This window comes from Elephantulus edwardii, unplaced genomic scaffold (assembly GCF_000299155.1).
Source record: "Elephantulus edwardii isolate Elephantulus edwardi_28Jun2011 unplaced genomic scaffold, EleEdw1.0 scaffold00104, whole genome shotgun sequence".
NCBI classification, from domain to species: Eukaryota; Metazoa; Chordata; class Mammalia; order Macroscelidea; family Macroscelididae; genus Elephantulus; species Elephantulus edwardii.
In genome coordinates, this window is record NW_006399854.1 from 986,370 (window position 1) to 999,905 (window position 13,536).

The window sequence follows — 13,536 nt, forward strand, 5'->3', positions numbered from 1 at the left end:
CTATAATTATATTTTATTAATTTTCATAAACATTTACAGAGATTTTGGGCTTCCACTCATTCATTGTTGCACTATTCTCTTTACCCTCCTCCCAGTTTAGAACAGATATATCTTGGAGAAAGTGAAACCAGAGTGCTCCAGAGAAGGAAGGATTTTGAAGCTTTATCTCACAAACTTAGGACATGCTATGAAAAGTGGCTATTCCTCGGAGAGGGACATCATGCTTGAAAAGGTGGAGGGTCAGCAAAAGAAAGGAAGACCCTTAGTAAGATGTCTTGAGTGTCTGCAGGAAGGGGCTCAGTGTATCGGGGGTAATAAGGATGGTGCAGGAAAGGACAGGTTTCAGATCTGTTGTTCATAGGGTCGCTATGAATTGTGCTCAATAGCATTTAATAAGAACAACAACATGTATGCCAATATTCTGAATGCATTTTACGCTGCTCCCCTAGCCCAATTATATATATTCTGTATTATATATAATCCTCACCATAGGTGGTGGTTGTTATTGTTAAGTGCTATCAAGTCAAGTACAACAGATCGGAACCCTTTCCTATACTATGGTGTACTCACCATCTCTGCCACTCAGGCCCATTGCTCCAGTCACTGTGTTAATCCACCAGCTTGAGGTTCTTCCTCTCTTTTGGCACCTCTACACCATTCTAAGAATGATGTCCCCCTCCAAGGAATAATCTCTCCTAGCAACATGCCCAAAGTAATTGAGAAGAAGCTTCATCATCTTTGCCTCCAAGGAGCACTCTGGCTGCACCTTCTCCAAGACATGTTTGTTCTTTTGGTAGTACAGGGATGTTCAGTACTCTTCTCCAACACTACAGTTCAAAGGCATCAATTCTTCTTCTGTCATCCTTAGGTATTGCCCAGCTCTCAGATGCAGAGCAAGTGACTGTAAAGGCCATGACCTGAATCAGGTATACCTTCATCCTCATGCTGACATCATTGCTGCTCAATAATTTGGAGAGGTCCCTAACTGCACATGTTTCCAGTACAATATGTCTCTTGATCTCGTGACTGCTAGTACCAAGTGTACTGATTGTGGATCCAGCTAAGATGAAGTCACTGACAGTCTCAATCCTGTCTCCCTCCATCAGAATGTTGCCCATCGGTCCAGTGGCAGATTCTGCTAAAAGTGCCATTTTCCAGCGGGAGACCAGAGACACAAGAAGTAACTTACCTGCACAGTTTGTCAGGGGCAGAACTGGTATTTAATTCAAGGTAGTCTGAGTCTGGTTTCAGTCTAAACTCTGAACCTGAATTCAGACTAAACAATAACAACAAAAGAATCAAACCAAACAAACAAAAATTTCAAATAGTACAAGCGTGCACACGCAGCCCTTGAGCATCTAAAACATTCGAGATTTATTTGCTTGTTGTATAGCGACATCATCCTGCCTAGTGAGGCTTTAGCCAACACAACTAGGAGCTAAACCCTTCCAACTCTAACAACACATCTAGGAGCTAGACCATTTCTCCACAGCATTGCCTTGTGCTTCATAGCGCTTGCTGTTACAAAGTGGCATAAGAAAATCTCATCCCAAAATTGTCTTGGCCAACCCTTGCTGAAGTGAAATAAACATAAATCAGGCTGAGTGGATCTGAACAGTGGACATGTGGAGAAAGGGTTAAGATTTTGTTCTAAAACTTGGTCGACTTTCAGAAAGTCCTATGGGGAGCTCAACTGCTCTGTTCCTTTTGGGACCCTGCCTGAGAGTCCGAGCGTAACAGGATGCTGGGGCTCCAGGCGCTTGCCCCTGGCATTGTGCGAAAGAGAACCAATGAGAAACGACTAGAAAATCGGGTGCAGTAAACCCGAAAAGGGGGCAAGGAGGCCTGAGGGAGGGAAAGGGGAGGAGAGAGGGAGGAGCGGGGAGGGCCGAGCTAGGAGGAGGCTGGCGCTGAGCTCAGAGGGGCGAGCGCGCTGGCAGAAGCGGCGGAGACGGAGCGCGCGGGCCTCGGAGGAGAGGAGCGGCCGGGGAGGCGGCGCAGGCGGGCGCGCGGTGGGGGCTGGCCCGGCCACCGAGTGACGTAGCGCCGAGCGGGGCGTTATCAGCTGCGGGGCTGCAGGCGAGGGGTGCACGGAGACAGTGGACGGCGCCGCCGGGCCCGGGACGGTTGCGGCCGCGCGCCGGTCCCGTGCGCTTCGAGCCGTGCGCCCTGCCGCTGGGTGGCATGAGCCCTTTGCTCCAGCCTTAGAGCAGCCGCTCCTCTGCTCAGGCGGCTGGGCTACAGTGACGGGAACTCGCCGCAGGGCTCAGGACCATGAAGCCCAATTCGGCTGGGACGACGAGGGAGTTGGAGCCGCAGGCGCCCGCCCGGGGCGAGCAGCGCGCCGCGGAGCTCGAGGGGCGCTGGCGGGAGAAGGGCGAGGCGGACACGGAGCGGCAGCGCACCCGGGAGCGGCAGGAGGCTACGCTGGCCGGCCTGGCGGAACTGGAGTACCTGCGCCAGCGCCAGGAGCTGCTGGTCCGGGGCGCCCTGCGTGGCGCCGAGAGCACGGGGACCACTGCGCCCCGCGCCGGCGAGCTGCCTGTGGAAGCGGCGCAGCGGAGCCGCCTGGAGGAGAAGTTCTTGGAGGAGAACATCTTGCTACTCAGGAAGCAGTTGGTAGGTCGTGCTTATAGGTGGGGCATAACTGCTCCCCTCAACGCCCCAGCGAAGCTGAGTGTTGGGGCAGGTGACCCGGGCTGGTCGCGATGATGCCTCTGGTGGGAGTAATTCGCGCCGTCCCCAACTCCCTTAAACCCCACTGGTCCCCCTTCCTGTATGTGCCCAGTGCGCGCGTGGGGGGAGGGTGTCCATGTCCACGCGAGTCTAGTGTGTGCCTGCTTTGTGTTTGAGCACGTGAGAAGTTGGCGACCCTGCAAGGATTGCGGGGAGGGGGGTGGCCGCCCTGCTTTCGACCGCTGCCTTTGGAATTCTTGGAGGAGCAGCCCTTTTGCAATCCTAGGTCCCCCTAGTTAAGAGGAATACCTGCCTTCTTCCGGAAGGTTCACACACCCTCACTTAAAATAGGATTTCATCAGAAGTCGTCTTAGCTTCTTCCCCTGCTGAGGACAAAGCCAAGGAAGGGGCTTGTGGCGTTGCCAAGAGCCCAGAACCGACTTTGGACGATCACACTGAAGGGTCCATAGGAAGACATGTCCCTTCTAGGGCTCTCCCCAGCGTGCCAGGTTTCGCCCCACCTGGCGCTTAATTTTACATAGAAACCCTTTGTATAAGGGAGCTAACAGTAGATGCTAATGATGAAACTGGGCTGGGGAAAGTGCCCCCGCCCCTCAGACTCTAACCAAAGCCCCGCTGGTTGGGGAGGTGGCAGAAGGGGGAACCAACTCTCAGGGAGCATTTATCTTATTGGATTTCTGTCAGCCTCTCAGTCATTCTGTGCAGTCTTCATTAACGAGGACGAGAACTTTGGAGCTTCATGTATTGATGAACAGCTTTTGACCCCGCCTTAGAATAATGGCGGCAGCTTTGTTCCAGTGACCTCAAAAATGTAGTTTTGAAAACAGCAAAAAAATCCTCACCTGATGTTATGGTCCTATCTGAGGTTGGACACATGTGCCATAGTGTCCTCCTTCATCGAAGTGGTCATTTGTGCTAATATTTGTTATGTATTTTTGGAAATAGCTTCCCCTCATGTCCCAGATAGTTTTCTTTCTTTTTTTTTTTTTTTAAGCACCAGAGAGCTTTTTATTTGTTTGGTTCAGTTTTTCTCAAGAAACTCTGTCGCACACAGGCATATTATGGCTTATGTCTCCAAGCATTTTTAAGTCAAAGGCGGCGGGAGTAGATCTTCATGTGAATCTGTATTGTAAGAGTGTTCACCACGATTTCTAGAATCCCTCTGTTTTGGCATTTTAGTGTTTTTGCTAGCAGACCAGATTTGTGTGTAATACTGACTTGAGACAGTCTCTCTGGTTATGTCCGGTCATTTAACGTTTAGTGTTGCCTTGTGCAACAGCACCTTTTTTTTGTCTCCACGAATTTCAAGATTGTGAATGGCGAGTTCCTGTTGTTTGCTCGACGGGAGGAAGGCAGTGTGTCAAGAGAATTCCAGTCCAGTCACTATTTGTGGTACTATTTTCATTTGTAGACTTGGCATTTGTGATTTGAACCAGATGCCTTTTGAGTTCTTTTGCTTTTCCAGCCCGAGGAAGCGCTAGGTGGCGGTGTGAGGTAGAACAACAGATCTGTCACTTTTGGAAACTCGAGCTGAGTTCAAATCTTGATGGGCCTTCCCTTGAGGGTTTTGGATTCTGCCAGCTCACATTATACTTGGCATTGGCTATTAGTATTAATTTCTAACTTTCAAAGGCCCTGAGGCTGATTAAACCTCACAAAGCAGCTAATAGAAAACAAACTGTGTAGGCGGAGATATTTGGCCAGAAAATCTCACCTAAGTAAGATTATAGGGCATTGCACGAAATCTGTTACTCTAACTTCACATTGAAGAGTTAATTAATTGTGAAGTAGTTGTTTGGTTTTTTAACTTTTTTTTTTTAAAACCAAAAACAACATTGGCTGGACACCAGAGAATTAAAATATCTGAATGTGCTTTTTTTGTTTCTACTTATAAAAAGTAATGTGTATGTATTTTAGTTGAAACTAAAAATAAATTTGAGTTGGGTTTTTTTAAAAGAAGAATATTGTGACAAAATGTGAGAAAGCAGAACTTTTTAATTCCAGGTCAACTAGTAAGATTTTGGTTCTGGAAGATTTTGTGAACTCTTTAGATGGGTAATTTAATACTTAGACTAGATTTTCTGGTTCTTTGTCATCAAAGTGTGTCTATATTTCCTGTCCTTGTTTCCTCCTAATCAGAATTGTTTGAGAAGAAGAGATGCTGGTTTGTTGAATCAGTTGCAAGAACTCGACAAGCAGATAAGCGACCTAAGGTTGGATGTGGAAAAGACATCTGAAGAGCACCTGGAGACAGACAGCCGGCCCAGCTCAGGTGAGTGCTTTGAGTACAAAAATCTGCACTCCTTGACTACCTCGGCCCCCTGCAGCTCACATTCCCAGACCTCCAACTGGCAATTGAGTCTGTCTCCAGCACAAAGAAAGTGGGGAAAAAAACCCCCCAGGCTGCCATTCTGTTGCATGAGAGGGAAATAAAGCCAGGCTATAAAGTTTTTAATAACAATATTGATCTGATTGACGTCACCTGAGCTCTGATGTTTGTTTTAAAATAATCATAACACAAGATATTAAAACATACTGTTTACTCAAGCAGTTATTCTATATGTGTATAGGTAGACTTTTCTGATTTTTTTTTTTCAAGTGCTCAATATAGGCTAATTACAGTGAAGCTTTTAAAGGGGAGAGGAGAGAATAGGGCAGGAAAGTAACCACTGGGTAATTTTAACATATTGATTGCTTGAACCCTGTCCTATTCCTTACCCCCTTTTACTGAGATCAGCTGGTAACAAATTACTAGGTGGTCTCTGTTCTGAGCGGAAGGAGCATTCATTTGCACAAATCTGTAGGGGTTTTTTGTTTTGTTTTGCTTAATAAATATGGGTTTCCATGGCAACAAAGTACTTAATTGTTACAGATTTGGCATTAAAAAGTTTTTCCTTTTACCTATTTGTAGCTAAGAGACCTCTTGAAATTTAAAATTAGGAGTACACATGGTCCTTTTCATTAAATGTGTTCTTGACTATATCCAGAATGTTATGCTGCTAATCCAAAGGTGGCCCCTCTCTGGGGGTTCAAATCTCTGGTGGTTCTGAGGGAGAAAGATTGTTCTCCTGTAGGATTTACAGCCTCACAAACCCTGTGGAGAGTCCGCTGTGGGTCTTTCCTAATCAGTAGCAATGAGAGAGTGTGCCAGAAAAGACAAATTGACAGTGCTTCAATTTGACAGTTCCTGATGGAAAAAAACGAATTAATAATGCTATAGTTTTGGTTCAGGCTTTTATTAATTTGGGCTCTGGGTAAGAGAACTCCTTTAAGTTAAAATAAGGTGTAGATTTTTAATTTTATTTCAGTTAAAAATGAAAGCTTTCCTTCAAATTTCTCAAGGATTGACCTTCCTTTGAAACTTGAGAAAGTTAGAACTAGGCTAGAAAATTGGTCACACTTCAACTTCCTGTCACCACTTCAAAAGTTGTTTTATCTTTCCTTTGTACCAATTTGGCTCCTTAAATAGCATTATTTTTCTCTTTAAAGTTATTCCTTCTGAAATGTTCATGATAAGATAGAGATTTGACAAATCTAACTCTTGCACATCTTTGAAGGTAGGGGTAGGAAGGAATGCTGAGAGTAATTTTGAAATTAAGAGCCATAGCTCTTTGCCTTTCCCTAAGATTATTTGAAACAAAACCGTAAATCAAGAGCACTAAATTCAATGAGTCGAAGTTGGTCCTCCCTTCCTACTGGAAAAAAGAGTCTCCCTTTCTTAGATGATTATCCCTCTTCCTATTAAAGCGTGAATTTTTAATATTACTTGATCTTAATTCCAAATGTTCTTGTTTGTAGGTTTTTATGAGCTGAGTGATGGGGCTTCGGGGTCCCTTTCCAATTCCTCTAACTCAGTCTTCAGTGAGTGTTTATCCAGTTGTCATTCCAGTACTTGCTTTTGTAGCCCCTTGGAGGCAACCTTGACCATCTCAGATGGCTGTCCCAAGTCTGCAGGTAAGAATTTTTGATAGATATCTAAAGACAGAGAAGTTGGGTTCTCCTAGAGGCTCTCTAGCTCCAACTCCTTATCCTGACGGAAAAACAAAGGCTCAGAATGTCATCCACTTGCTACATTTAGTGCTGTGATTACATTTAAAACCCATACGTATTTTTTTGAGGGCTACGTGGCTCTATGTTCTGATGGCAAGGCCTGGACTTATCTTTAGAAACTGTCCGAATATCACAGGTCTTGAAGTCTGTTTCTGGCTCTTTGCTGTTAGTTTGAGTAGCTTTCATATTCTTTTGAAAACCACTTTGGATGCATCTTCTTCTCCTTCATTATTTAAAGCTAAAACTTCACTATTATGTTAAATATGCCTGTTAGCTTCCTCAAGGATTTCCTGGCACTTCAGGGAACAATACTGCATTTATGTTCTCTTGTATACCCTGCATGATAGCTAATAGGTGGGGTAGAGGCCTCATTAGCCTCATTTGTCCCCTTTCTGAGTTATCCTTGCAATGGACTTCAGGGAGAATGATGCTGTTGTTGGTCCAAGAAGGGTTTCTGCATTTCTGCACACTGTACTGCATGCTCTACCTACATTTATCTCTTTGAATCCTTATAACACTCCTGCAAGATGCAAGTGTTATGAATCACTTTTATGTGTAAGGAAAATGAGGCTTAACTTAGGAAGGTTAGCTAAGTTGTTTAAGGATATATAGTGAGTGGCAGAAGCAAAATCTAAGCTCAGGCCCAAGCTACCAGGTCCACGCTTTTCCACCTTTGTCAAGTGATTTAGAAATTGTGTTCAATCTCTTCATCTAACAGAGGAAGAATAACTGATAAGCTTTCTCATAGGATTATCATCTGCTAAATGGTACATTTGGTGCTGAAACTTGGGATTTCTTCCTTAGTCCTCTGACTCTATTGTAATTCCTAGCAAGAGTAAAGATTAGAAGATGCTGGTACCAATCACTGCATTTCTGGGTTCCCCACGTGATTGAAGTGTTTTGTCCAGGCAACACAGACATAAAATGGAATAGCTGAGTATTGCTTATTGGCTGGTGGTGGTGTACAATGTGAGCTGTCAGTGTCATTCATTTTGGGAAGCATAGGTCTGGGTGTCTAGGCCATTCTGGGTTTCAGGTTCTTTGGGTCTTTGCTCCCCATCACTCTGCAGATCTTGTACTGAATAAACCAATTAAAGGTAGTTTGGTACAGGTTTTCCTTTAGGACAGATCCCTGCTGCTTCAAATGCTATAAAAGCTTGAGGGGAATGCCAGATCCTTACATACTTGGGATAGCTGGGCTCTGGAGGCTAGAATGCCTGTTTCATTTCTGAACTTCTTTAGGGAAAAGGGACGAAGGTGAAATTTAGGTAAGGCAAGGATAGAGCTTAAAGTAATGAGCAAGGAGGGATGAAGAAGGATGTTAGTTAGCTAGAACAATGTGCTCCTTAGAACCTATTTATTAGTGGGACGAGAGTATTGGAATTTTTATAGTAGTATTTTCTTTACAAATGACTCATATCATCTCTAGATCTAGACTTTCCCCTCATGTTTTTGTTATGTGCCATTGAGTTGAAACCGACTTACAGCTGACCCTCCAGTAGGATTTTCAAAGGCTGTAAAATGCATGGGGGAAGACTGCCCATTTTTTCTCTCAAGGAATAGCTGGTGGATTCAAACTGCCTGCGTCTGAATTGGCAGAATGCCTCACCACTAGGCCAGTTATTGAAGTTTATGGAATTTGCCCTTTTAATTAATTATAATAAAAATAAATTGTGGGACAAATGAAAGCCTTGATGTCTTTAGGTCAAAGGACACATTTTGAAACACCATAGGGTTACAGGGGATCTATATCCTTGGGTTTTTTTTTTAAATAATCTTATTGTTTTATTGCTCTAAGGGAATACATTTATATGTCAGAAAGCTTTTATTTGTAGGTAGATCTTAAATTTGAAGCTTTATAGTCTGATACACAATAGTTCTTAATATTTAAATGAGTATGTAGAAAATGGGAGATTTTAATGAAACATTTCCTCTGATAGCTTTCATTGAAAGCCATTTAAGGCCTTTAAAATAATATTTACCAGGATAAAACTTCAGTTAAGGGGGAAAAAACCCCAAAACCAACTTGACTTGAAACTTCACTTTTGAGTTGTGGGGAATTTATCTATTAATAGTCTTTTCAAACTTTACCAGAAATTGCTTTTCTTAATTTCTTTAAAACTATGCTTTAATCCTAATTGAGAAATATAGGAGATGATGATTTAAATTTTATTAGTTTCTTTTGAAAGTTGGTTAGTGACCAAATTACCTCAATTTTTCAAATGAGTTCTATTTGAACTTTTGTTTATGAAAAGAAAAAAAAATATGAGGAAAATAGCTTGCAAAATACAGTTAGCTTAAGTATTCTGGGGGCCTAGTAATAAAGGATTGCATTGCCAGCCTGAAGGCTAGAAGTTCAAATTCACCAGCTATTTTATGGAAAAAAGATGGGCAGTCTCCTCCTTTGTGATTTATAGCCTTTGAAGACCTGCTGGAGGGTTAGCTATGGCTAGTTCTGACTCTATGGCACATAACAAGTATTTTAAAGAGAAATCAGGAATAGAACGTAGTTGGGAGAGAAGCCTAGAAAGAATGCCTTTTTTTAAAAAAAGTCTCTAGTTTATATACTTATTGTCAATATTTATTGTCAAAAGGTTAAAAAGTAGAAAGTAAACATTTTCCCACCAAACTGAAATGCTACCAAAGTCTTTGTTCTTTCATACTCAAAATCTTAAATCATAACCATACTCTGTGTTGTGTTATATCATGATTTTCACTAAACTTTCCTTTCCCATATTATTCAGTACATTTTTGGAAGCAACATTTAAATGACTGAATATTATTCAGAGGATAGTGTGAATCTTATTAAAATTTTGTAAATGTTTTTTCTAATTGAAACTTTTTCCCTGTACCAAACAGCATTATGATAGCTATTCTTGGACATAATTTATTGTGTCCGTCTTTAAGAATTTCTTTAGGTAAAAGTATGGGCATTTTTAATACTCTTGAGTCATGTAGTCAAAATTTCCTTCCAACTTTGATAACAGGGTTGAATCAACCTCTGCTAGGAATGTTGAAACTCATGGCATTTTTTAATGTTCCTTTTCATTCCCTACTGGCCTATCTAAAGAAACCAATGAGAAACAGAACTATCATGTAGCCACAGAAATAACTTTTTTTTTTACCCTCATCCAGTCATATATGCTGTACAAGAGTAAAATAGCATTTTTTTAAAAAAAATTCTTTGACATTCCTGCTCTTCTTTTGAATTTATCTTCATAAAAACTGGTTAGAGAGACAAGATGGATCTCATCAATTCCTTTCTTCAGAGTGTACCTTTAAATGTTTCTCTGCTCACATAGCAGGGTTGGACTATAAAGTAGGCCTCTGTGGGCCCCAGCGAGTGTTCCATTCCCCTGCACACCTCAGTTTAACTCCCTTGATTTCGTTGCAGATGTGAATCCCAAGTACCAGTGTGACCTGGTGTCTAAAAATGGGAATGATGTGTATCGCTACCCCAGTCCACTCCATGCCGTGGCTGTGCAGAGCCCGATGTTTCTTCTCTGCCTGACGGGCAGCCCTCTGAGGGAAGAGGAGAGGCTGCTGGGTCACCATGCCAATGACATCTGCATCGGACCCGAGCTCAGCTCCATCAAAACGGACAGTTCCTTACCATCGCCAAACAGTCTGTGGTCTGCTCCCCACCCTGCATCCAGTAAGAAAATGGACGGCTACATTCTGAGCCTCGTCCAGAAGAAAACCCACCCTGTAAGGACCAACAAACCTAGAACCAGTGTGAATGCAGATCCCACAAAAGGGCTCCTGCGGAATGGGAGCGTGTGTGTCCGCGTGACGAGTGGAGTCTCACAGGGCAACGGTGCCAACCTTAAGAATTCTAAGCAGGTGTGCTTGCCATCTGGTGGCATACCTTCTTTGGACAATGGGACATTCTCCCCACTGAAGCAGTGGTCAAAAGAGTCCAAAGTGGAACAACTGGAAAGCAAGAGGTTGCCCCCACCAGAGGGCTGTTCCCCGGGCACTGTCACTGAACTTCCGAGTAAGCTTTTGCCAAAAAATGTCAAAGCAGCCTCTCAAGAAAATGCCCGGTGTCCCGTTGCTGTAGCCGGGGAGGCCCCAAAAGACAACGGCCAGATGTCAGTGGTCTCTCCGAAAGAGAGCCCAGGGAGGGTCCCCCCGCCGCTGCAGGAGAGCAAGGTGGTCCCACCATCGAAGAAGGTGGCTCAGAAAAGCAGCCTGCAGGTGGCTCCCCCTGCCGCTCCTCCACTGCTGCCCTCCGTCTCCGTCCCTGTCGAGGACAGGCCAGCCTTGGATTTCAAAAGCGAGGGCTCTTCTTCCCAAAGCCTGGAGGAAGGGCACCTGGTCAGCGCCCAGTTCATTCCGGCGCCGCAGCCGAGTGCCCGGCTGCACCGGGGCAGCAAGAGCACGGGCATCCCGAAGACCTCCACCCTGAAGCACAGAGCCCAGGCCCTCCACGGGGCCGAACACGGCCTGCCCGCCGTGAGGGAGAAGAGCCGGGCAGGCGGCAAGAAGTGTCGGTTTCCTGACGACCTGGATACAAATAAGAAACTCAAGAAGGCCCCGGCCAAAGGGAGAAGGAGCGGAAATGGCTCGGCCGAGGCGGGACTTCCGGGCAGGCTCCTGGGCGGCAGCCATAGGGCTGGGAGCCGGGCCCATGATCACGGACGGGATCCAGTGGTGGCCAAACCTAAGCACAAGCGAACCGATTATCGGCGGTGGAAGTCCTCCGCGGAGATTTCCTATGAGGAAGCGCTGAGAAGGGCCCGGAGAAATCGCCGAGAAAATGTGGGCGTGTATGCAGCGCCAGTGCCCATTCCGTATGCCAGTCCCTACGCCTATGTGGCCAGTGACTCCGAGTATTCGGCCGAGTGCGAGTCGCTGTTCCACTCCACCGTGGTGGACACCAGCGAGGACGAGCAGAGCAATTACACCACCAACTGCTTCGGGGACAGCGAGTCCAGCGTGAGCGAGGGTGAATTTGTGGGGGAGAGCACAACCACCAGTGACTCCGAGGAAAGTGGCGGATTAATTTGGTCCCAGTTTGTCCAGACTCTCCCCATTCAAACAGTCACAGCCCCAGACCTTCACAACAACCCCACAAAAACCTTTGTCAAAATCAAGGCTTCACATAACCTCAAGAAGAAGATCCTGCGCTTTAGGTCTGGTTCTTTGAAACTGATGACAACAGTTTGAATTAAGTCATTGCTTTAGGAAGCGTGTTTTAACCCCTAGTGACCGAAAAAGGATGGTGTGTAAAACTTTCATGGAATGCTCTCTCTCTTTCTCTTTTTCATTATTAAGACAAAACCAAGGCAAATGATGTTACATCTTCATCGTGTATGGAAATTAGTGCCTGTAATGGGAAGTAAAGAAGGTTGGGTTAGTTAGAAGTAAAAAAGAATTGACGTTTTAAAATGGTGGAGGATGGTGGTATCAGCTGATTTTTATGTTACATTTTCTGAGTATCAAGGCACAGGTTGTGATTTTTCCTTCAGGTTTCATTAAGATGAGACATTTTGATGTCTAGGTAATTGGATGGAATTTTAGGACTCAACATTTGCGCCTTGATTATTTAGGGCAGTATTTTCCTGCTGAAGAGCATCACACTCAAAATTGTGTGAAATCGTAAGAGGGGTAGCCATTGTTTTCTAGGAGTTTTTTTATTGTCTACATTTTTCAGCGATATTTCCCATTCTGTTTTCTTCTCAAAATTGTTCCGTTTATTGGATTCATAACTTTTAGACCAGTCTACACTAAATCCAGTGACTGGGTAGCGGAGACTGGTGACACCTTCAAAAGATTCACTGAAACTTAATCACACTTGGTGCCTTGGCCCTGGTATCCTACTCTAGGGCCAAAATTTTGAAGCCTTTTCTACCCCTTCCCTAATTTCCCTCGGAAGACTTGCCTTTGAAACAAATTTCTGGTCCTTAGATATGGAGAACTTTCCTCATAATGTAGTAATACTTTTCCGTGACTCCACGCTCAGAATTACTCACTGAGCCCTCTGCCACTTAAGCTTTGGCCTGAACATAGTAGTGCAATCCAGTCCAGATTGGACCACTGACCACATCTGGAAGGGCTTTTTTTTTAAAAAAAAAATTGTAAACAGTATTGTGTAAAATTGCTTTTAAAAAATACAATATATGCATGTTCTGTGCATGGGTAGTATTTGTTTTGATATTCTTGTTGATGTTAAATTTCTGTATGATACATGCCGTATTTGTTTTTTATATCATTGTGTAAATTTAATATAACACGTTATATGCTGTAATAAACAATTTGTTTTATTGCTGTTAAGTTTGTTATTTGGGTATAAAACCAGATGTTTACACCTATAAATCTTGTGCTGATTATTAGTGTTATTTGTGAGCTTTATTAGCACTAGAGTATTAACGTGCACTAAGTAAGATGAGTTTTAACCGGTGATTGGGATGGAAGACTAAGGTATGGTAAAATTAAGGATAAATTTGATAGATGTCTTCTAAGGAAACATTTCTGTCTGACATTTTATTACAGAAAAATTCAAAGGGGGAAAATTGAAAAGATAGTAAAATAAACACTTGTAAACATACAAACTAGATTTGACAACTGTTAATATTATTCCATCTTTGCTTAAATCATACACAGGTTTCACAGGTCAAAGAGAGATCCGGGCAATTCCCCCACCACGCTGCTGCAAATGAAAACAAGAATAAGATACAATACTTATCTGTCTGTTAGGGAGCTCTGGTGACTTAGTGGTAAGGAGTTGTATTGCTGACACAAAGGCAAGAGGTTTGAATCGAACACCTCCATGGAAGATAGATG

At 43.8% G+C, this 13,536-nt stretch overlaps 1 protein-coding gene across 1 annotated transcript; it reads left to right on the forward strand.

Moving 5' to 3' along the window:
- Positions 1-2,274: 2,274 nt before the first annotated feature.
- DACT1 (dishevelled-binding antagonist of beta-catenin 1) lies at positions 2,275-11,919 on the forward strand. Its single transcript, XM_006891769.1, has 4 exons — positions 2,275-2,619; positions 4,837-4,969; positions 6,496-6,651; positions 10,142-11,919. The coding sequence occupies exons 1-4, from the start codon at positions 2,275-2,277 to the stop codon at positions 11,917-11,919; spliced, it is 2,412 nt and encodes an 803-aa protein (XP_006891831.1).
- The last annotated feature ends 1,617 nt before the right edge of the window (positions 11,920-13,536 follow it).